The sequence below is a fragment of the Molossus molossus genome, unplaced genomic scaffold, assembly GCF_014108415.1.
Source record: "Molossus molossus isolate mMolMol1 unplaced genomic scaffold, mMolMol1.p scaffold_m16_p_4, whole genome shotgun sequence".
NCBI classification, from domain to species: domain Eukaryota; kingdom Metazoa; phylum Chordata; class Mammalia; order Chiroptera; family Molossidae; genus Molossus; species Molossus molossus.
The window spans coordinates 56,089,841-56,112,390 of NW_023425377.1; the positions used below are offsets into that span (position 1 = coordinate 56,089,841).

Here is a 22,550-nt window from a genome sequence, read left to right on the forward strand (position 1 = left end):
GATAGGCAAAACCATCCGTCCTTCACTGCTTCCCTAATTTCGATTCGCTTCTCTCCTCAGAGACGGCAACGTTTTGACCGTAGCCAGAGCCCCCCCATCACGGACTGGCCACGGATTGGCTAAACGTCCCGTCACTCCTGGCCGGTGGGCGGAGCCAGGGTAACGGGGTGGTGTATTGGCTGACAAGGCTTCGGAGGCAGGGCAGCGGCTCCTGTCAGCGGGTGAAATGGCAGCTGCGGAGCCCGCGGCAGCAGCGGTCCCAGGGGACGGCTGAGGGAGCGGGGCAGGAGCTGCGGAGCTAGCGGCGCGGCGCGGATCCGGCTGTGGGGCCCGGGACGGAGAGGCTCGGCACGGCGATGGAGGCGCGCTCGGCGCAGGTAGGGAGGAGGCGTTATACCGGGCGCCTTTTCAGGCCGCCGGCTCCGTGCTGCGGCCTGCGGGGGGCCGGGCAAAGCCCAGAGTCGGGCTGCCTCGCCCTGGAACCCGCTCTGGGAGCCCTCTGCACTCCCAGCATGGACACTGGCCGCCATCAACCTCGGGCCCCGACCTCCGCCCACACGACGCTTCCCGACTTCTCAGTGCCCTTCCCCGGACCCTTCCGGAAACCGCCCCGCACCCCGCCCCTCTCGGGGAGTACCCCTCAGGCCCGTGACCCTCACCCACCCTCTTTACTGACTAGGACCCCTCCCGGGACCCTTCAGGGCCTCCCCCAGCCCCCACCCCGCAGATCTGCTCCCCGCGGGCCCAGGACACCCCCCACCCCCACCTATCCTTTAGAATCCCTCCCAATTGCAGACCCCTTACCACCCTGTCCCTCCTCTCATTTCCCATCCTGTCTCTGGGCCTAGACCTGCCCCCACCCTCAAGGTTACCAGCCTCAAAGTCCTCCTTGCTCCTCCCTTCTGACCCCACAGGACCCCTGCTTAGACTCTGTAAATCAGGATTCCTGTCCACAGGCCTCACCTCAGTTTGCTGGCCCATCTCCTACACTCAGCACCCCTGAAAAATACTCCTGGGGTCCTCCCAGCACACTCCATTAGCTCCACACACACCAGTCATCCTGACCCATCTTGATCCCTGCTTCCTGAAGTCTACCCTTACCTCATGCCCAGCACTACCCTCAAGTTGTTCTGAGAGCCCCCTACAGCACACACACGCGCATACACACACACACGCCCCTAAGAACCAACAGTTCTCAAACAGAGATACCATACCCATGAACACCCCCACACCCACAAAAAACACATACTGACAGGCATCCTGGCACCCAACACAGACATTCAGGAGCCACTGACATGCACACACACACACAATCAGACACTTGGATCCCCAACATATACAAAGAAATTCAGGACCTCCAACACAGACCAGGCATTTGGTACCCCCCAACACACACACACACATACATACTCACTTTCACACAGGGCTCCTCAACACCCCTTCTTGGACTTTACCTTCCCAGGTCCTCCTGGAGTCCTAATGCTTCCAGCTCTGGCAAAGACTCAGGTATGAGCGGACTGCCTTGCCCCAGGTAGTCAGTCTGCCCAGCCATACCAACCTCCCTGAGCTGGCACCCCTACTGGGACCCTGGAGGTGGTAGGGTGACCCAAAATCTCCTAGCACCCCTGTGGATACATGCTGCAGGCCTCTTCTCCTTTATCCATCTCTCCCCACGTTGCCCTTCTTCCAAGGAAAAGACACTCTCATTCACCAAAGTCCCCCTAAAAGAACCCCTGCCTGCCCCCTGATTTATGCCACCCCATGGTGAAGAAGGGAAGTTCAGACTGCTTCTGGTTCTGAAGTCTGACCAGACTGGTAGGACCAGCATGCTGACCCAATCACACCCACCCGCTGGCCTCAGATGGCAGGACCAGTGCTGCTGTCCATGGGCAGCTCCTGATAGTCCATGTAAGTTCTTTCACCCACAAGTGTATGTTTTGCCAAAATGAAACAGTTTCCTCCTCTCCTGCCATGGGGCTGGGTTTAGGACTGCCAGAAGCAGACAGCTCTTTGTTAAGGAATATTTTCAGAAAGGGAAAAATGTCCACATGTCTTCCTGGGTTGTGTTAGCTCTTCCTGCCCGTCCTGCCACCCTACTGCCCTTGCCCTTGGGTCCAACCTGTGGTTTCTCTGAGCTTCTGCAGTTGACTGCTGGTGGCTTTTAAGAACTACAGGTGACTTGGCCCTGGCACAAGAATGAGGTGAGAGAGACAGAGAAGAGCAGATTACAGAACTGGCAAGCTGGTGTGGCCAGACTGCAGGGAGTAAGGTGGAGACCTGGGTCCCCCATGCAGATACCAGATCAGTCTAGCTACCCTGCATTGCCTGTCTGGACTCCTTCGAGCTACACAGGCATTCCTAGAAAATCCCAGGTACATAGGACCAGGCTTCTTTGTGGATATTCACCAGTGGATTCTGGATGGCCTGGAAAAAAAAGCACGTCTTGGCTTGGGGCCTGAACTTCATCTGGAAAATGGGGTGATCAATTCTTAGAACAATAGTTCTTACTGCAGGGGAGCTAGTGAGGTTAGAATGTGGCTTTGAATGTCCCCTGGGCACCGTGTGGAAGGAGTCCATGGAGTCTAGGGAGGGCAGTAGCCCATCTATAGGTGCTAGGCAGAATCACGAGCCACCCTGGTTCCCTGGTTGGAATTAGTTGATGCCTCACTCTATAATGACTGTCTCTCTGTGCCAATCTGCCCCATAGGAAGCCAGCTTGAATCAGGGCTGAGAGATAGTCTATTGTGTAGGGGGGCAGAGGGCAGTAAGGGGCCTGCTTGCTGGCAGTGCCATTCCCGCCATGGACCTCTGGCACTGGGTAGGGAGAGGTTTGTTCTGCCCATTTGCTGAAGGTCATGAGGTACACAAGAAACTAACCAGACAGCCTCCCCAGGGTAGGACCTTGCATGGGGACAGTGGGGTCGGAAAGCTTCCCAGGAGAGACTGAACTCTTTAGGAAAACACAAGAAGGCTCCCAGGGAGGGCTTGTGAACAATGTCAGTGCACTTTTACCCTAGTCTGGGGTACAGGTCTGTGTCTTTGTGTATGTACTTTAACGGGTGCAGGGGCCAAGGGGAAACATAATTTCAACTTCGTCATGCAGAATATAGATACTGATTGTTCTGGGGGAAGCCCCATACCAGGAATTGAGTCAGATACTGGGGTCTGGAGGAATGTCAAAGATGGTCCCTGCTCTACATCTAGAAACCCTGTATACATCTCCAGACGAGGTAGAACCAGCAGTGCACACTGATCAGGCCCATGCCATGTGCTAGGCCCTGTACCAAGTATCTCATTTATTTATTTATTAATTAATTTATTTATTTTTATCCTCACTCGAGGACATTTTTGCATTTATCTCCAGATATAGCAGGAGAGAAGGGGGGAAGAGAGAGAGAGAAACATAGATGTGAGAGAGACACATCTAGTGGTTGCCACCCACACGACCCCAACCAGGGCCAGGGACAAATTGCAACCAAGGTACATGCCCTTAGCAGGAACTGAACCCAGGACTTTCTGTTCCACCAGCTGACGCTCTAACCACTGAGCAAAACCGGCCAGGGCCTAAGTATCTCATTTAATCATCCAGACAACCTGGAGGAACGATGCCCTTACCATCACATCCCGCTGCCTCCTGTGTGGAAGCACAAGACAGAATTATTAATGGCATGCTGCTGGAGAAGCACAGGAAAAGGCCCTGTGCATATCTAGGGTGTCAGGGAAAGCAGAGCAAGAATGATATATGGAGCATTCTAGGCAGCCGGAGTGCTTAAACAGAGGCCCAGGAAGCTGGAGCAAGTGTGGCAAATTCAGGGAAGCATGCTTCATTTGATGGGATTTATCCTAGAAGCCTTCATGTCTCAAAGGTGATCCATAGTGCACACACCTTGGACACTTCCTGGTCATAGCAATTCATAGTTAGAAGAATCAGAAAAGCAGCAAATCCCACCCGGCTAGGGAAGTCTGCAGCACATGTGCTCTAGATGCCAAATGGAGACAGTGGAAGGAAGGAGGTTAGTTAGAACTAACCCACTGGAGTTAGGAATAAATTGGCCTCTGCTGGGAAGATTTCCAAGGCCCTGTTGGCATAACTCACTATACTTTTCTTCCACTTTACAGTGCACCGGATGTGTCTGTGAGATTGTTTCATCTTTGTCTGTCTCCCACACCAGCCTGTGAGTCCCACGAGGGAAGGGCACGTGTCTGTTCACAGTTAAGTCCCAGGTAAGTCTAGGGCATGTAGCAGATGCTCAGTAAATGCTTGGTTGGTTTAGAACTGACAGTCTTCTCTACTCACTCACTTTTGTAAAAAGGCCTAGATCTCTTCTGCAGAAAGAGGTCCATGCATCAGTCTTGGAGAGCTTCCAAAGGGAGGGCAGACCCACCTCACCTCTGTCCTGACACAGTGCTTTATAGCAGGAACGATACCAGCTTGGCCTTGAAGAGCCAAAAACTTTTGCAAGATAGTGTTTCTTTTATTCACCTGTCCCTGGAAAGCTTATGAGGGCTTTACATTTTTTCTTTTGTCATTTTCAGGGACACTAGATATAGAAAAATTAGAGATTTGCTAGGAATGAACCTGTTTTGGTATCAGAAAGTGAGCTGGTGACAATACAGGGTAATAAACTTTTTTTTTTTGGTCAGAAGGGACTCCACAGGTCATAATGGTCCACCCCTCAGATTTTAACCTGAAAGTATTTGCTGCTGCTGCAATTATCAATAAAGATGATTTTAGTTTTACTGAGTTTAGTGTTTAAACAGGGTCACCACACAAGGGTTCAGCCTACTGAGGAGGGCAGATTTGTTTATTTATTCCACAAATATTGGGTGCCTAAAGACACACTAGATGCTGGGATCCAGTAGTGGGTTGGAGCCCCTGCCCTCATGGGACTTTTTACCCAGCAGGGAATAAACGTCATAGGCCAGCTCCTGTTCCAATCATTTGACAGGTTTTTGTTTAGGTATTCCAACAAAACCTGTGAGGTAGGTGGTATCATTAGACCTGTTTCCAGATGAAGAAACTGAGGCAAAGTGCATCGTACCCAAGATCACAGATAGAAAGTGATAGAGGAAAGATTTGAACCCAGGCTGCTAGGTCTGAAGTTCTCACAGGAAGCCAGGAGATCTGGGATCAGTTAGCCACACACACAGCCATGATACACGGATGTGGAAACATCCAGAATAACATGGAGGAGCAGCTAGAAGTGGGAACAAGAAGAGGACAGGCAGTGACCTCAGAATTCCAGCTGCTGTCCTTGAAATTCATGGGGCAGCTGGCCCATCAGTTGCCTACTCCTTGCCAAGGAAAAGGACCCAAGACACCAGGACATTTTCCCCAGAGTTGGAGCTAGGCAGGGCCATGGTGCTCTGCTTGGCAAATGGGGTCAGCTAGCATCTTTCAAGGCTTCTGATTCAGAAATGATTCTGTGTCCCCATAATCATTAGAGGTAGAGGATCTGAAGCCAGGGGGAGGGGAGGAGGGAGCCAAAATTAAAGGAAATGAGGCCTTTATTCCTGCCTCTGAAAGATGGCTCATACACACTCACCAGCTCTCCCTGTTAAAAAAAAATAACGACTGCCATTTACTGAGTGCCACTACACTTGGTGCTTCATGTATATTATTTTTAAAGTAAAAGAATACAGAGAGAGTGGCAGCACAGCAATCAATGTAGGGCAAAGACTCAGGAGTCAGAAATACAAGTTTGAATTTTTCTTTCCCTAAAGCCTGGTTGAGGGACCCTTTGAGTGACCTGCTCAAGGTGACACCTCTCATGTGTTAGAGCTGTCCTTCCTGTACTTTTCTGTCTACACTGGTATAGAATCACTTTTTTTATATATATAGAGAGCGGGAGGGAGAGAGGGAGGAAAAGAGAGAGAAACATTGATGTGAGAGACACACCGAGTGGTTGCCATCCACACAACCCCAACCAGGGCTGGGGACAAACTGCAACCGAGGCATGTGCCCTTAGCAGGAACCTAACCCAGGCCTCTTCGGTCCACTAGCCAGCACTCCAACCGCTGAGCCAAACAGGCCAGGGCGAATCACTTTTTTTTTTATCTTTAAAATAGACTTTATTTTTTAAAACAGTTTTAGATTTACAGAAAAATTGAGAAGATAGTACAGAGAGTTCCCACAGACCACACACCCAGTTTCCCCTGTTAGTAACATCCCAGGTTAGTCTGGTACCTTTGTTATAATTAACAGACTAATGTTGATACATTGTCATTAACTATAACATGCACTTTATTCAGATCTCCTTAGTTTTACCCTAACATCCTTTTTCTGTTCCAGGACCCTATCCTGGATCCCACATGACATTTTATCATCACATCTTAGACTCCTGTTGGCTGGAACAGTTTCTCAGACTTTCCTTGTTTTTGATGACCTTGACAATTTTGAGGACTGGTCAGGAATTTTCTAAAATGTCCCCTAATCTGGATTTGTCACACGTTTTTCTCATAGCTAAATTGGGTGATGTGTTTTGGGGAGAAAGACACAAGGGTAAAGTGCCCTTCTCATCTCATCATATCAAGGGCACATGTTCTTACCATGACTTATTACTGCTGATGTTGACCTTGATCACCTGGCTGAGCAGCACAGAAATTTTTGTCTTCGTATATTCAGCACACATTTATTGAGCACCTAACTAAATGCCAGATGCTGTTTTATGGGCTTGGAGTAGAAAATTTAAAAACCAGGCCCTTGCACTCAGAATTTTCATGACCCAATAGGGCACACGGGCATGTACAGAAGTAATTGCCATAGAATGTCTTGGGCTGGGGTGTAGGGAGTAGATATTTTCAGGGATAGAGAGGAGAAGTGAACCAGGACACTACAGGCGGGTTGTTGACGGGAAATATTTCACAGAAAAAAACTCAAACCAAGTCTTGGAGAATACCTTTCCAGTCAAAGGGAACAGCATGTGCAAAGACAAGCAGGGAGAAGGAGCTGCTCTTTGTTGGCTGAATGTAGAGGGACTGGGATGTGGGAGGAGGTAAGGCTGGCAGGGCTGTATGCACCATGCATAAATGTTTCAGCTCCATGTCTCAGTAGGGAGTGGCTAAAGGGTTTGAAGCAAGCACCAGGAGGGTAGTACCAGGACTAGCCTGAGCCAGTGGATGGCAGCATTGTGGACCCAGGTAGGCCTACCTACAGCAGGAGGAGGGGCTGGCTTTAGTCAGAGAGTTGGCTTAGAGGAGCATCTTCACAGTGGGGATCAGGAGGGTTTCCCTAAGGTGTAAACCCAGTCAGGTTCCTGCCTTGGCCTACAGTACCCTATGGGGTTCTGGCTCCTGCCTAGTCACTCCTGGAGTTGCGCCCACCCCTCCCCACTGCTTCTGCACCAGCTTCTTCTGCCAGCCCACTCCAGCCCTTGCTTTCTCTTAACTGAGATATAATTTACATTACATAAAATTCACCCTTTTAAAGTGAACAATTCAATAGATCTTAGTACACTCACAAAATCGTATGACCTCTACTACTGTCTAATTCCAGAACACTTAATTACCCCAAAAAGAAATCCCATAAGCAGTTTCCACCCTGCGCCCATTCCTCCCACCCCCTAGGCTCCAGTTTCTGGCAACCATTAATTGACTTTCTTTTTTTTTTTTTTTTTTATTTTATTGATTTTTATAGAGAGAGAAAGGGAGAGGGAGAGGGAGATAGAAACATTGATGAGAGAACATCAATTGGCTACCTCCTGGATGGCCACCACTGGGGATTTGACCCACAACCAGGCATATGCCCTGACCAGGAACCGAACTGGTGACCTCTTGGTGCATGGGTTGACTCTCAACCACTGAGCCATACCAGCTGGGCACTAATTGACTTTCTGTCTCTAGGAATTTATCTATTCTGGACATTTCATATAAATGGAATCATGTCACTTTTGTGTCTGACTTCTTTCACTCTGCATCATGTCTTTGAGGTTCATCCATGTTGTAGTACATAACAGAGCTTCCTTCCTTTTAATGGCTGAATAATACTCCATTATATGGATGGACCACATTTTGTGTATCCATTCATCTGCCGATGGACATTTGGGTTATTTCCACTTGTTGGCTATTGTGAATAATGCTGCTATGAACAGTCATGTACAAGTTTACATTTGGATGCGTGTCTTCCATTCTCTTGGGTAGACACCTACGAGTAGAATTGCTGGGTCATGTGATAACTCTTGTTGAACTTTTGAGGAACTGCCAGACTATTTTCCACTCTACCTTATCTTTTATTCCAGGCATTTGTCTCCATCTGTAGTAGAATGTTTGGATGACTGTTTCTTGGTCTCTTCCCCAGTATGCTCTGGGTAGGCAGAGGCTGTGTCTCTCTGCCCCCAGCCTTCAGTCCTCAGCATGGTACCTAGCACCTGGTAGACATCCAGTATAAATATTGGTGGGTGGACAGGTTGGTTCAATTCCTCAAATATTTCTCGACTCTTAGGTTGTACTAGGTTCAGTGGGGGGCACTGGCAGGGACCCAGACAGTGGCGATTCCTGCCCTGGCCAGGGGTCTGATGGAGCTATTCAGGAGCCAATTGACAATCTTGGTTGGTGGGCAGGAAAAAGGAAAAGCTGGGAACAGAGGTGTCACAATCACTGACATATATTCAGTCACTTAAGCCATGAGAGTGAGATCACCAAGGGCATGAAGGGACAAGGACCAAGGCAAAGCCTATGGAGGAACAGGCACCATGTGAGTGGCTGAGAAGCCCTGGACAAAGAAGCAAGAGACCCAGGAGCCCAGCCTCTTGTAAACTGGATGGGAGAGGTCTTCAAAAAGGAGGAGACAAGACCGACAGACAGTGTCCAAATGTCCTTAAGAGGAAGAGGGAGAAGGAGGTGGGAGATGTCTGGTATCTGGACTTTTCTGCCCCTCTCCCTGCCCTAGCTCACCAGTAGAGTCTTTTCCCACCCCTCTTGCTTGGCTCAGCTTCCTAAGCCATGGACCACCCTATAGGGGTGAGGTGGATGGTGGCGATTGCCCACTATGCAAGAGCCAGGACCCTCTCCCCCCTTTCAAGTGGCTGAGGTAGAATACAGTCAGGACATTAAGTTGGGGGACACTGAGAGGCTGGGACCCCAGTCCTAGAGGGACCCTGTGTGTGGATTTTAGAAGCATGGCCCCTCAACACTAGATGGGACCTGCCTTGTCTCTGCATCTCTGTGCCCATCTAACAAGGGAGAGAAGGCTGTGTGCCCTGTGGAGTTGTGTTCTCATCATCTCATTCCACTCTATGCCTAGAACAGTGCCTGGCCTCAGTAAGTGCCAGGGAAGGAATACTTGAGCCAATAAGAGTCATGGCATTCTGGAAAGGGAAGTGGGGCTGCACACAAAGCTAGGATGGCAGCAAGCCAGTGTCCATCCCAATCTACACTATTCCAAGGATGATGAGGTCTTCTCAGTGCAGAAACTATACATGTGTGGGCGTGCAAGAGTGTGCATGGGTGTGAGATAGTGTGTGCAGGTGAAAGTGAATGTGTGTGTGTGTGTGTCTGCCTGCCTGTATATCTGTGTGAGTTGTGTATGGGTGTGAGACTGTGTGTGTATATCTGCCTGGATGAGTGTGAGTCTGAGTGTGTGTGTGCATTCATCAGGAGATGGCTTCCAGAGCAGAGAAGTGTTTAGAGAGTCTGAGGATGAGTCAAGGTTCCTGAGGGATCAGAAGTTTCTGCCTGTCAGGCAACAAAATTCAGCTCTGTGTATTGAGTCTATTTTATTTTCTGAATGAAATACACATTAATATATGATAAATAGCTGAACACACTCTGCTAGTGGATGGCTCCTGGTTGTTGTTTTTTTTTTTTATCCTTACCCAAGGACTTTTTTTTTTCTCTCTTTTTGCATTTATCTTCATTTAGAGGGGGAAGAAGAGAGAGAAACATCAATGTGAGAGAGACACATTGACTGGTTGCCACCCGCATGACCCCAACTGGAGCCGGGGACAAACTGCAACCAGGGTACATGCCCTTTGCGGGAACTGAACCCGGGGCTCTCTGGACCATGGGCCAACGCTCTAACCACTGAGCCAAACTGGTCAGGGCGGTTGTTGTTTTTAATTAGAAACTAATACCTGAATCATTTTCTCAGATACTTTAGGGGAGAGAGTGGGCCAACATGCTCTGAGGCTTGGATCCCTTGGGCTCAGCAAGGAGAGTGTCCCAGGTCTCTTTTTGTGAGGCCCCCACTGCTCCCCAAATCCAGCTGTGCTTCTAAGGCTCCAATTCTCATCTCCACTACCTCCTCCCTGTCTCCCAGCCCTGAAGCTGGAAAACCCTTGTGGCCTTCCCAGCCCCTCCCTGCCCAGAGAAATCCTTCAAGGTCAGCACTTCTTGTCCAAAGACTTTGACCCTGCAAGAGGTCTTGGAGCAGCCCCCACTGTCCCTCTATCAGGAATAATTAACTCCTGGCTAGGTGGCTTAATCTTTGGAGAAGGTGGTCCCTGGTCAGCCAGGCAATGGGAGCTAATGTTCTTCCCGTTCTGCCAGAAGTTGCCACCTAGAGTTTGTACCACTCACTGAAAGCCAGAACCCTCAGCATCCAACAGACTGGGGGAGCCCTCAGGAACCAGAGAAAGAACCAGGTGCCTATGGAAGGGAGGATTCTAAGCCCCTCATGAGGTAAAAGAAGAATGGCACCCCTCATGGCAGGGCAGCACGAGGAAAGGAGGCCAAAATCAAGTGCATGGCCAGGATCAAGTCCAGTCAACCCATGAGCCCTTGGGTGTTGGCTGGGGCTAAGCTGCAGGAAGGTACCCAGTAACCTGAGGTGGCAGGCAAGTGTGAAGGGGTCTACTTTTATCCTGTCACTATCCCCCTGCTGCCCAGGTGACCAGTTCCCACCTCTCTGGGGGCTAGGCAAGGGCCCTTATGCAGGCTGAGATGGCAGAGCCAGGTCAGGTGGGGTCCAAGAGCACATAGTGGACTTCTGGTACAGAGCATGCAGGAGAATGGGTGGGCATGAAGGAGACGCTCACGGTAGTGGTAGGGGAGCAGGATTTTCTTCCTGCCTCCATGACCCTGGGGATCACTATCTTAGACCCTTTGTCTGACCTGGACTCACCAGAAACAGCATGACTGAGTAGAAGGAATGCCATCCCCAGCTCCTAGCTGTTCCTGACTTCTAGAACCTCCCACAAGATGATTCCAACCCCCTCAGGTGTCCCACAACAGGCATATCAGAACCCTGGAGCCCTGATTCCCAGCTAGTCCTCAACCCCAGCCCCAGGATGGATAGTAATAGCCAATGTTTATGGAGTGATCACTAAGTATCAGACATTGTCTCACAGTCACACTCTGAGGTCTATGGAGACTCAGAGAAGCCAAGTGACTGACTGGTCCAAGGCCACACAGCTGGTTGAGAGGGTGCCGTGCTTTAGGCATAGTTCTATCTGAGTCTGGAGCCTTAGGTTTGGGTATGGTGCTAAGTGACCACTCATGAAACTGGCAGAAGGCAAGAGGCCAGTGTCCTTGGAGCCCCTCACCCCTGACCCACCCAGGAGGGTGAGGCCAGACCATCCCCAGGAAGAATAGGAGAGATGACCTGATGACCTGATACCTCCCTGGCACACAGTAGGCCAAGATCAAGATACCCATTAGAGCCTGCGGCTCTCACTCATGTCCACCAGGGCACAAACTCCCAGCACTTTGATGCATCCCTGGCTTCCCAGCTCAAGGGGAGTCAACTCTTCTGGCAATTGGCAGCACCAGATAATTAACAATAGAGAATGATTGCTTCAGGCTGTGCTAGCAGCCCACTTTGGTTGATGAAACAGGGAATGTCAGATGCTGAGGCAGGCCTCCCAGGGCCGACCACAGCAGGAGACAGGAACCAAGGATGTCAGGAAGAGCCGCCAAAGCAGGGGCTTCTGCACCTCAAGGTCCCAGCAGGGGTCCTGAGTAATGGGAGCCTTGTCCTCAGGCTCTGCTGAAGACTCAGGCGTGTGGAGTGGAGCCTTGGCCTGCATGCGCATGGACAGTGGGACAGCTTGGGCCCTGCTGTGATCCTACTGTATCTGTCCAGGCATCTGGAGTACACAGACAGGGATCCTGGTAGTCAGCATCTGGAATTAAAGGTGCTGTTATGGCCACCAGCTGGGCTGAGGTGTATGAGGATAAGGGGTATACTGAGTGTACACAGCAGAAGTGGGAGCCCAGAGTGAGGAAATGTGCATAGGTAAACAGCAGGCTCAGCTGGCCCAGAGCTGGCAGCATGGTGTGGAGACCCAACCCAAAGCTGACCGTGTGTGTCTCTGGCCCCCAGACAGAGCTGTGACCTGGCACAGCTTGCAGCTGATGAGCCTGCCCACCATGGCAAGCCCCACTCTGAGCCCTGACTCCTCATCCCAGGAAGCCCTGTCAGCCCCCACCTGCTCCCCCACTTCTGATTCCGAGAACCTCAGCCCTGATGAGCTGGAGCTGCTGGCCAAGCTCGAAGAGCAGAACCGGTGAGTTGGGGCCTAGGGTAGGAGGAGGAGGGTGTGCAGGGGATAACCTGGGCCCCAAACAGGAGTTCCTGGGTACCCCTTCACACTCATATCTGGGTCTAGCCCTGGACAAAGTAATAGCCCCCCTGAGGCAATGTCATCCTCCTAACCCTGAGTGAACAGACAGTTCCCCATTCAGAGGAGAAGACCAAGGTTTCTAGAGTCAGAGTGAATCTGTGAACCTGGCTATGTTTCTCAAGCCATTGTTGGACAGAATAGTAAAGCCTCTGTCTGTGAAGTCAGGCCTTCCCCTTGTTTTAAAATGTAGGTTTATTCCCAAACACTAAGTCGAAAGAATATATGCACCCCTCTGTTCATTGCAGTGTTATTTACAGTAGCCTAGATATTGCCCTGGCCAATTTGGCTCAGCAGTTAGTGTCAGCCCATGGACTGAGGATAGCGGGTTTGATTCCCAGTCAAGGGCACATACCTGGGTTGCAGGTTCAATCCCCAGCCCCAGTTGGGGTTGTGCAAGAGGCAACCAATTGATGTGTCTCTTTCACATCTGTTTCTCTCACTCTCTCTCTCGCTCTCTCTCCCTTCCTTCCATTCTATCTAAAAATCAATAGAAAAATGTCCTCGGGTGAGGATTAACAAAATATAAATAGATAAATACAATAGCCAAGATATAGAAGAAACCCAAGTGCCCATCAATAGACACTTAAGTAGATTAAAAAAGCTATGGAATATTCTATATACAATAGAATATTACTCAGCTATAAAAAAAAAGAATGAAATCTTACCATTTGCAACAGCGTGGATAGGATCAATACCAGAGGGCATTATGCTAAGTGAAACAAGTCAATCAGAAAAAGACAAATAGCATATGATTTCACTTATCTGTGGAATCTAAAGAACAATGTAAACCAAACAGAAACAGACTCATAGATACAGAGAATAGACTGATGGTTGCCACAAGGGAGAGGAGTTAGGGAGGGGAGTTGGGGGACTGGGTGAAGAGGTAAAGGGATTGAGAAGCACAAAATAGTTATGGGTATGTAACGTACAGAATAGGGCATGTGGTCATTAATATTGTAATAGCCCTGGCTGGTTTGGCTCAGCGGTTAGAGCTTCGGCCCGCAGACCAGAGAGTCCTGGGTTCAGTTCCCACTAAGGGTAAGTATCTCAGTTACAGTTTGTCCCTGGCCAAGCGTGTGGTCGTGTGGGTGGCAACCACTCGATGTATCTCTCTCACATCAATGTTTCTCTCTCTTCCCCCCTCTCTCCCTCCCACTCTATCTGAAGATAGATGCAAAAATGTCCTCTGGTGAGGATAAAAAATATATATAATAATAATAATATTGTAATAACTATGTATAGTACCAGGTGGGTACTGGAAATATGAGGGGGTTGGGGGGGAACACTATAAAGTATATGATTGTCTAATCACTATGCTGTACACCTGAAATTAATACAAAATTATATTGACTATAAACTCTAATTGAAAAAAACTTTTAAATACAATTTTTTTTTTTTTTTTTAAATCCTCATCTGAGGACATTTTTCCATTTTTTGTACAGATAGAGTGGGAGGGAGAGAGGAAGAGAGAGAGCGAGAGAAACATCGACGTGAAAGGGACACATCGAGTGGCTGCCACCCGCACGACCAACCAGGGCCGGGGACAAACTGCAACCGAGGTACATGCCCTTAGCGGGAACCGAACCCGGGTCTCTCCGGACCGCAGGCCGATGCTCTAACCGCTGAGCCAAACCGGCCAGGGCTAAATAAAAAATTTTTTAAAAGGGAATCATATTGATGCTTAGGCAAGTACCCATTGAAGCCCTTTAAATCTGCTCTGGCTTTTCTCCTTTGGCATGTAAGTACTTTTAATTTTCCATAGAGTTGTAGAAAAAATAATGATTATATTCATGAGTGTGAATATCTATTAAATGAAAGAGGACTAAAAATAGTAATACTCTCGGTATGTGCTTAGTGAACCTTTCTAAGTTGGAGCAGAGGCAGCAATCAAATCATGGTTTCTGAGCTTTTGAAGTGAACCTGTTATATGATTTCTCCTTTTTTTAAAAAAAAAAAAAAAAAAAAGATTTTTTTATTGATTTTTAGAGATAGAGGAAGGGAGAGGAAGGGAGAAACATCGGATGTGATAGCAAAACATTGATCGACTGCCTCCTGCACACCCCCTACTGGGGATCAAGCCCACAACCTGAGTATGTGCCCTGACTGGGAATCGAACTGATGAAACTTTTGGTACACAGGATGACACCCAACCATCTGAGCCACAAGGGCCAGGACTGACTTTTTTCATAAACAATGTCTTATAGCAAGATACATTTGTAATAAAAACTACTGTTTTAACTTAATTGTGATTAGAATTTTGATCAGTTATAGTTTCTTATTTTTAAAACGTATGCCTTTTTCCAGAAGTATAGCTTTGAATTTAAAAAAAATTTTTTTTCACATATTAAAAAATAAAATAAAATGTAGATTTATTATCATTCAGCTATGGCAAGGCCAACAGATCAGGAGAAGACTGCCACTGAGAAGACAGAAGCAGGAGGCAGGGCACAGCATGCAGGGCCCCACAGGGAGGTCACCTGGGTCAGTCAGGAGAGAGAGGGAGCCAGGGGGAAATGCAGGCAAGTACCTCTATTGTGGTTTCTGAGAGAAGAAATGGACAAGGCAGGGTAAGCAGGCCTGGGTTTAGATAATTTGAATAATTTCAGCATGCTCTGGGGCATTAGGGTGGCCTGGGGTGATCAGGACAGATAGTGGCCCTGAGTGTGAGAGCTTGATAATGGAGAGGTGATGAGTTTGTGGGTTCTGAATTCATTGATTTGCAAATGAAAGATGCACTAGCAGGTGAGTCCTTAACTATCTCTAGGAATTAGCTAGGCCTGGGAAGGGCAGGCCCTGCAGAGTCAGCCAGGACCCAGCTGTCAAAGCATTAGAAACTCAGGTTTCATACAGCTTCTCACTAGTAGAGTACCCCAAGCCAGCGGCTCACCCTCTCTGGGCCTCATCTGTAAAACATGGATCTTAACAAAAAAAAACAAAACCTGCTTTTCAGGGATTGTACAAGGCTCACTGAGCTAACCCACATGCTTCTCAGCCCAGTGCAGGGCACAGAATGGGACAAACAAATGGCAGCCTCTGCAGGGACCCAGGGAAATGGACCACAGCTCAGAGAAGTTTGGGCTCTGGCCAAGGCAACTCGACAAGAACAACTTTGACCTAATCACTGGTGGCCTCTGGAATCCCCGGGAGGATGGGCCAGGCTCCTCAGCAGCTACCTGTTTCCAGGGAGTCACTAAAGTCCAGGGACCAGGGTGGGAGGTACCTGCAGCCTGGACCTGCCTCTACCGGCCCTCCCTGCCTAGGCTCCTGGAAGCCGACTCCAAATCCATGCGCTCCATGAATGGCTCCCGGCGAAACAGCGGCTCCTCACTCGTGTCTAGCTCCTCTGCCTCCTCTAACCTGAGCCACCTGGAGGAGGACACGTGGATCTTGTGGGGCCGAATTGCCAACGAGTGGGAAGAGTGGCGGCGGAGGAAGGAGAAGCTGCTTAAGGTGGCAGGGATGGTGGAGGTGGGTGGGCAGCTGGGGGTCCAGCAAGGGCAGACAGCAGGTGGCCCTGCCTGGTCACTCTGCCAGTGAACAACAGTACCAGGGCCCCAGCACCTGTAAAGGGACAAAAGTGGAGATGTGCAGGCACTTTCAGGGAGCCTTGCCAGGGCAGGGGGAGGGGAGAGAGTATGAATGGGGCTGGCCAGGTAAGTAGCTGTCTCACTGATGTCTCAGGCACCCCTTTGTTTCCTACCCCACTATGTTCTGTCACAGACTGGGGGTAGCACATTAAGCAGTGTGGATTCTGCAGTGCAAAGGCTTGGCAGAACTCTTAAGCCACATGCATAGTATAGGCAAGCCCCATCTTGGGGGCTGGACTGGGTAGCTACGGGGAGGCTACACTGGGACAGCATCCAGCCTGGCCTGCTGCTGCCTACCCTGTCCCCAGGAGCTGATCCGCAAGGGCATCCCACACCACTTTCGAGCCATCGTGTGGCAGCTTCTGTGCAGCGCCACGAACATGCCAGTCAAGAACCAATACTCAGAGCTGCTTAAGATGTCCTCACCTTGTGAGAAGCTGATCCGCAGGGACATCGCCCGCACCTACCCAGAGCATGAGTTCTTCAAGGGCCAGGACAGCCTGGGCCAGGAGGTCCTCTTCAATGTCATGAAGGTGAGGCCCCCACTGCCCAGGCCCCCCCTCCCCACACAAAGAAACACTATCCACTTTGGCTTGCCATCTCTGAGCCTGGTGGGACCCTGCCATGACACTCACATTTCCTTGCAGGCATACTCTCTGGTGGACCGGGAGGTGGGCTACTGCCAGGGCAGCGCCTTCATCGTGGGCCTGCTCCTCATGCAAGTAGGTGGCCTGGGGCCAGGCTTATGGCAGGGGCCAGCCCATCTAGGCTCTGCTTCTAGGAGGTGGACAGAAGCAGAATGTAACACTCTATCTAGTGTTCTACTGTCAGAGCCTACCCATTTATCCACCTATGACCTCTGACAGTCCCCAGGCCAAACCCCCAGTGGGTGAGCACAGAGGGACTGACCGCCTGTTCTGTCCACTGTACTGTCCAGGGGCCGGAGGGTCAGGCCATCATACTCAGTCACCTCCCAGCATTGGACAGGGAACTCCATCAGGGACTTAAGTTGGCCAGTGTGGAGTTTATGAGGCTAGGGGTTTTGTCCAGAGAATCCAGCAGGCTTAGGAAGAGAAGAACAGAGATGCTGGAAGTGGACCAGTGGGTATCCTGACCGTGGGCTCTGGAGGTGGCCAGACCTGGGGTTCAAGTGCCAGCTCCACTGTTCCCTGCCAGGTGGCCTTCAGCAGGTGACTTCAGCCACAGTAGGTTTCCCATCAGTAAACAAGAATGACCAGAGGTTTATTGTGAGAGTCCAGGCAGCCAACACAATCCAGGTTCAGTAAACATAAATAGAACAGAAACAGGCCAAGCACAGTACTCCAGGGCCATGAGAAGAGCATTGAGTACCCCCCTCCCACCATGCCCACACTCACAGCCTTCTTCCTGCCTGCCCATTCCCTAGATGCCTGAGGAGGAGGCCTTCTGCGTGTTTGTGCGGCTGATGCAGGAGTATCGCCTTCGGGAGCTCTTCAAGCCCAGCATGGCCGAGCTAGGGCTCTGCATTTACCAGTTTGAGTACATGCTGCAGGTGAGCGGGGCTGGGGGTGGCCCAGCACCGCCCACTTCTCTGCAGCCCACAGCCATGGGCACTAACCTAGGCCATCCCAGTGAGTCTATTTGACTGAAATTTCCAGGGCTGAGAAATTATATCCAGAGGTCCCAGCTCAGAAAGGGGACCATGTTGCACTGCCCCCAAGCACACTTCCAGGGACAGGTCAGGAACAGCCATTCATGGTGGGGACTCCTGAGCGCTCTGGGCTTCCAGAGCCCGAGGGCAGAGGGATCAGGCTGGCTCTTGCCAGACACACCCACAGCCCCCTTACTGTCTGCCTGCCTTTGATGATTATGGAAGAGCTACAGATCTTTCTATTTATAAACAGCAACCCCCACAGGGGTGCTCTTGGCTGGCAGACAGAGCTAAGTGTGCATGCAGGGGAAGAATATACACACACTCATATACACACACACAGCCTGCTCCGGAAGCCTGTCACAGGTGGGGCTATGAAACTGCACAGCAGTTGGGGGTGAAGGTAGGGGGGAAACAGGAGGTGGGGCCTGGGACAAGCCTGGTCATGAAAGCCCCACTCCTCAGGCCTGAAGGCCTGGGAGGTGCTGCTGTTGCTCAAGGGAACCTGGTAGTGCCAACAAGCAGGGGGCCAGAGCCTGCAAAGAAGTGGCCCCGCTGAGAGCTCCCACAGCAAAGTAGCTGGACAGCAACAGGGAGCCCCTGGGTCTGTAAGGAAGCCCAGGGCAGGTTGCTGGAGGGGGCATCAGAGACTCTTCTCCCAGTGAAGGACATCCAGGGGGTCGTAACACTTTCTCCAGGCTGTTTTCCCAGTTTCTGTCACTTTTCAGCAGTCTGAAGTTCAGGCCAACCAGACCGGCATTCCCTGAGCATTGCTGGGCACAGAGCATCGTGAGGGGGCTGTGGGGAGATACAGCAACTGGCAAGTCATGGAATACAGGTTGAGCTGCAGTGGGCTCATGCCATGCCCCACCTCTCATTCTCTGGGTGACCTTCAGGAGTTATGTAAACCCACCCCAAGCCTCAAGCTCCCTGTCAGGCTGATCATGAGGATTCCATGAGCCAGGAGGAAAGCAGTTGGGCCACTTTCTACCCAGGGTGCATACCCAACACCCATGAGCTGCTGCTACTCCTACCACCCCTACCTGTATCCCCACCTCATGCTACACAGAGGTCTGGGATGTTTCAGCCTCGCCCAAACACAGTGCTGAGGGCACACAGAGGAAGGGACCCCAAGGGCATATAAGAGAAGGCTTCCTGGAGGCAGGGTCACTGAGATCCAGCACTTCCAGGTGGGGAAGCCTGTGGGCACAGACAGCTGTGCCTGATTCTGTCCTCACAGTGCTGGGCCTCCTTCCCCAACCCCTCAGGAGCAGCTCCCGGACCTGAACACCCACTTCCGCTCCCAGAGTTTCCACACGTCCATGTACGCCTCATCCTGGTTCCTCACGCTCTTCCTGACTACCTTCCCACTTCCTGTCGCCACTCGTATCTTCGACATTTTCATGTATGAGGTCAGGAACCCTTCAGCCTCTTCCTCTCCCAAAGGCCCCACACTGGAAATAAATTCCAGCCAGGAAAGGGCCAGGGCTTGGGGAGGGATTGGAGATCTCTCTGAGAGAGCAGGACCATGGAAGCACTGTCACCACTGCCTTTGCAGGGCCTGGAGATTGTGTTCCGCGTAGGCCTCGCCCTGCTGCAGGTGAATCAAGTGGAGCTGATGCAGCTGGACATGGAGGGCATGTCCCAGGTGGGCCAGGGGCCCGGGGAATGGTGGGATTGCCCCCCCCCCCAACACCAGCAGGGGCTCCTGGGCAGGTGAAGCTTCCTGTGAGACAGGAAGGCTTGGAGTTCCTGAGTAGCCTGATCCTTCCCTCTGCCCTGTGACCCCTGAGGCCTCACTGGAGAACCAACGTGGGCCCTAAGGAACCCCAGGCTCTGCCAGACACAGTCCAGGGCCAGCAGCCTGGCAGTGGGACAAAAGGAAGTCCCAGGCCCTGGCTCTGGGAAGTTTCACTCCTCCTGCCCCCAACTTTGTTTTCCCTCAAAGCTTTTGTGGCAAATAGTTATACTAGCCGAACTACAAGACCTTGGGTGTGGTTTTTGGCCCCAGCAACTGGGCGAAGTGAGGGCACAGGAAAGAGTAAAGGATCTGGGCAGCCTCACTGGCATACCCTACCTGAATTCCTTGCCTGTTGGAAAAGAGACCTGCTTGTTTCTCACCACCATATCCCTACCATGCAGGCCCCTGCCCCCTCCCAGTGTCCTCCAGCTGATACTTCAGGGAAGAATACACAAAAGCCATGGTTGTATCCACAAACACGAGTGTTCATTGTCTGCAGCTACCAGAGGGGACCAGCTGGGGAACAGGAGCCAGCCTGGCCCCAACCAACAGCAAGCTGTGGCCACCGGTGTCTCACATTTAACCCTTTGTAGAAGCCTCAGGCGAGCAGGTGGACCACTGAGGGGTCTTCCCTCCATGTTGCTTCTGTCTGCTCCAATTCTACAACCTCTTCAATCTCCTCTCACTGCCCTGGGGTACAGCATGCCACCCCCTTCCTCCATGAAGGTGTCCTGTGCTCAAACCCTACCTCAACCCACCCCAGGGCCTTCACCCTCAGGAGCTCCCGCAGCCTGCTTTTCTCCTACAAACTGAAATCCTGGCTGCAGGCGGCTTCTCCCCAGAGGCCTGCTTCTCATAATCACTCACTTGCTCCACAATGATGGAGCACCCACAACAGGCAAGCCAGGCACTGCACTGGGTACATGGTGATATCCCAGGCAGATCTGCCCCTGCCCTCCCTTCTGGAGCACCCAGGTCCTCATCCAGAGCAGTGGGCACTGCAGGCACAGCAGGGGTTTAAGCACTGCCCCTTACCCATCCCCATAGTCTATGTCTACCTATGTCCCCACAGTACTTCCAGAGGGTGATTCCCCACCAGTTCGACAGCTGCCCAGATAAGTTGATCCTCAAGGCTTACCAGGTCAAGTACAACCCTAAGAAGATGAAGAGGTCAGTACCCAGCAGCCAGGGTGCTGGTGGAAAAGGGGCCCCTGAAGGTGGGGCAGTGACCACATCAGCCTTCTCCTCTGCAGGCTTGAGAAGGAGTACACAGCTATGAAGAGTAAGGAGATGGAGGAGCAGATCGAGATCAAAGTGAGTCCCTGGGGAGGGGGGACTGGCTCAGCAGGCCCATGGGAGCTTCCCTCCCAACAAAAGAAGCGGGTGACCACTAGGGGGTGGCCCTGCCCAGCACACGAGGCTGTACTTAGGCTCTGAGGGGTTACCCCTCTACCAGCTGCCCCTTCACTACCAGACCAGTGTGTGAGTGAGGGCCCACCTGACACTGGAGACATGGCAGTGTACAAAGTGGACCTGCCCTTGTGGGGCTCCCATAGCAGTGGGGAGACAGTGAACCAATAAGTAGAGTATGAACTCTAGAAAGAACTCTGGGTAAAATGTATAGGGGAGAATGCATCAGGTCCAGGGAACCAAGTGCTAAATGCCTGAGTAGCAGTGGACCTAAGAGGCCTGAGGAACATCAGGAAGGCTGCCCTCAGTGGTGGGAGCCCCAAGATCAGAGGCAAGGGGGAGCCCTGAGGCAGGCAGAGGCCAGATGCCAGAGAGGATAGGCCAAGGTACAGCACTCACCCATGGCTACTGGCTCCTGGTGCCTGGCCAGCCAGCCCTACTAGGTTTAAAGGTACAATTCTGTCACCAAGTACAATGTGTGGGTTTTTTCCCCACACCACCAAGCAGTTCTCCAACACCAGTTCTGTATCCTACAATTCAGCTTAATTCTGACACCATCTACCTGGAGACAGTGTCAGACCCACAGGTTAAGGGTACCGTCCCACAAGACTGCCACTCCCCCCTTCAGAAGCCAGTCACAAATCTAGGTTGTCACTATGCTTCTGACCAACTGGCTATAGATCACAGGTTCCTGTGATCCCCTCCCTGGGTTTGATTAATTTGCTAGAGTGGGTCACAGAATTCAGAGAAATGTTACTACTAGATCATTGGTTTGTTATAAAGCAGGGATGGGGAACATCAGCTAACATCACACACCTCACCAAATTAGTCTGACCAAATACAGCAGACTAATTTTTAAGTTGATAATTGTGTATGGCCCTCGAATGATGTTATAAATATCCAAATGGCCCTTGGCAGAAAAAAGGTTCCCTACCCCTGTAAGGATATAGCTCAGGAACAACCAGATGGAGGAGATTCGTAGGGCTATATAGGGAAAGGGCACAGAGCTCCCACACCTTCTCCATGTGCACCACCCTCACAGCACCTCCAATTCTTCATCAACCTGGAAGCTCTCCAAACCCTGTCCTGTGGGGTTTTATAAATTTATACAGGCATGATTGATTACATCATTGGCCATCAACAGTTGATTCAACCTCTAACCCATCTCTGATCTCTGGGGATAGGACTAAAAGTTCCAACTCTCTGACACATGGTTGGGTCCCCTGGGAACCAGACCCTATCCTTAGGTGACCTAGGGACTTTCTAAAAGTTGCCTCATTAACATAACAAAAGACACCTTTATCCCTCTCTTCCCCCAGGAAATTCCCAGGGTCTTAGGTGCTCTGTGCCAGGACAGAAGACCAAATATATATTTTTTCCTATAAATCACAAGGAGTTTTCTGAATGTGCAGAATCTCTGAACCCCATCTTCTTGTCCTCTTTCCCTCTGCTTTCATCCCTCCACACATGATATTAGTTATTCATTCAACAAACATTTATTGAGTACCTACTTTGTGCCAATCACAGCAGAGTTTGAGGGCCAGTAGAGATACAGGGACAAACATTAAACCAAACCCCAACACTTTGTCCTCTGTCTACAGACTGGCAGAGTACCACTGTGG

At 50.8% G+C, this 22,550-nt stretch overlaps 1 protein-coding gene across 3 annotated transcripts in view; it reads left to right on the plus strand.

Annotated features, from left to right (window-relative positions):
- Positions 1-217: 217 nt before the first annotated feature.
- EVI5L (ecotropic viral integration site 5 like) overlaps positions 218-22,550 on the plus strand; it is a 33,692-nt gene continuing 11,359 nt past the window's right edge. Inside the window, exons 1-12 of one of the 3 annotated variants that reach the window (XM_036282038.1) lie at positions 218-377; positions 4,120-4,224; positions 6,293-6,406; positions 12,260-12,443; positions 15,821-16,028; positions 16,456-16,680; positions 16,795-16,869; positions 17,553-17,678; positions 19,046-19,189; positions 19,336-19,425; positions 20,591-20,688; positions 20,772-20,832. In XM_036282038.1, coding sequence (XP_036137931.1) covers positions 6,313-6,406; positions 12,260-12,443; positions 15,821-16,028; positions 16,456-16,680; positions 16,795-16,869; positions 17,553-17,678; positions 19,046-19,189; positions 19,336-19,425; positions 20,591-20,688; positions 20,772-20,832 — 1,305 coding nt within the window. In that variant the 5' untranslated portion in view covers positions 218-377; positions 4,120-4,224; positions 6,293-6,312. The remainder of the gene's footprint in view (positions 378-4,119; positions 4,225-6,292; positions 6,407-12,259; positions 12,444-15,820; positions 16,029-16,455; positions 16,681-16,794; positions 16,870-17,552; positions 17,679-19,045; positions 19,190-19,335; positions 19,426-20,590; positions 20,689-20,771; positions 20,833-22,550) is intronic. The other 2 variants (XM_036282039.1, XM_036282040.1) reach the window with 2 other exon arrangements.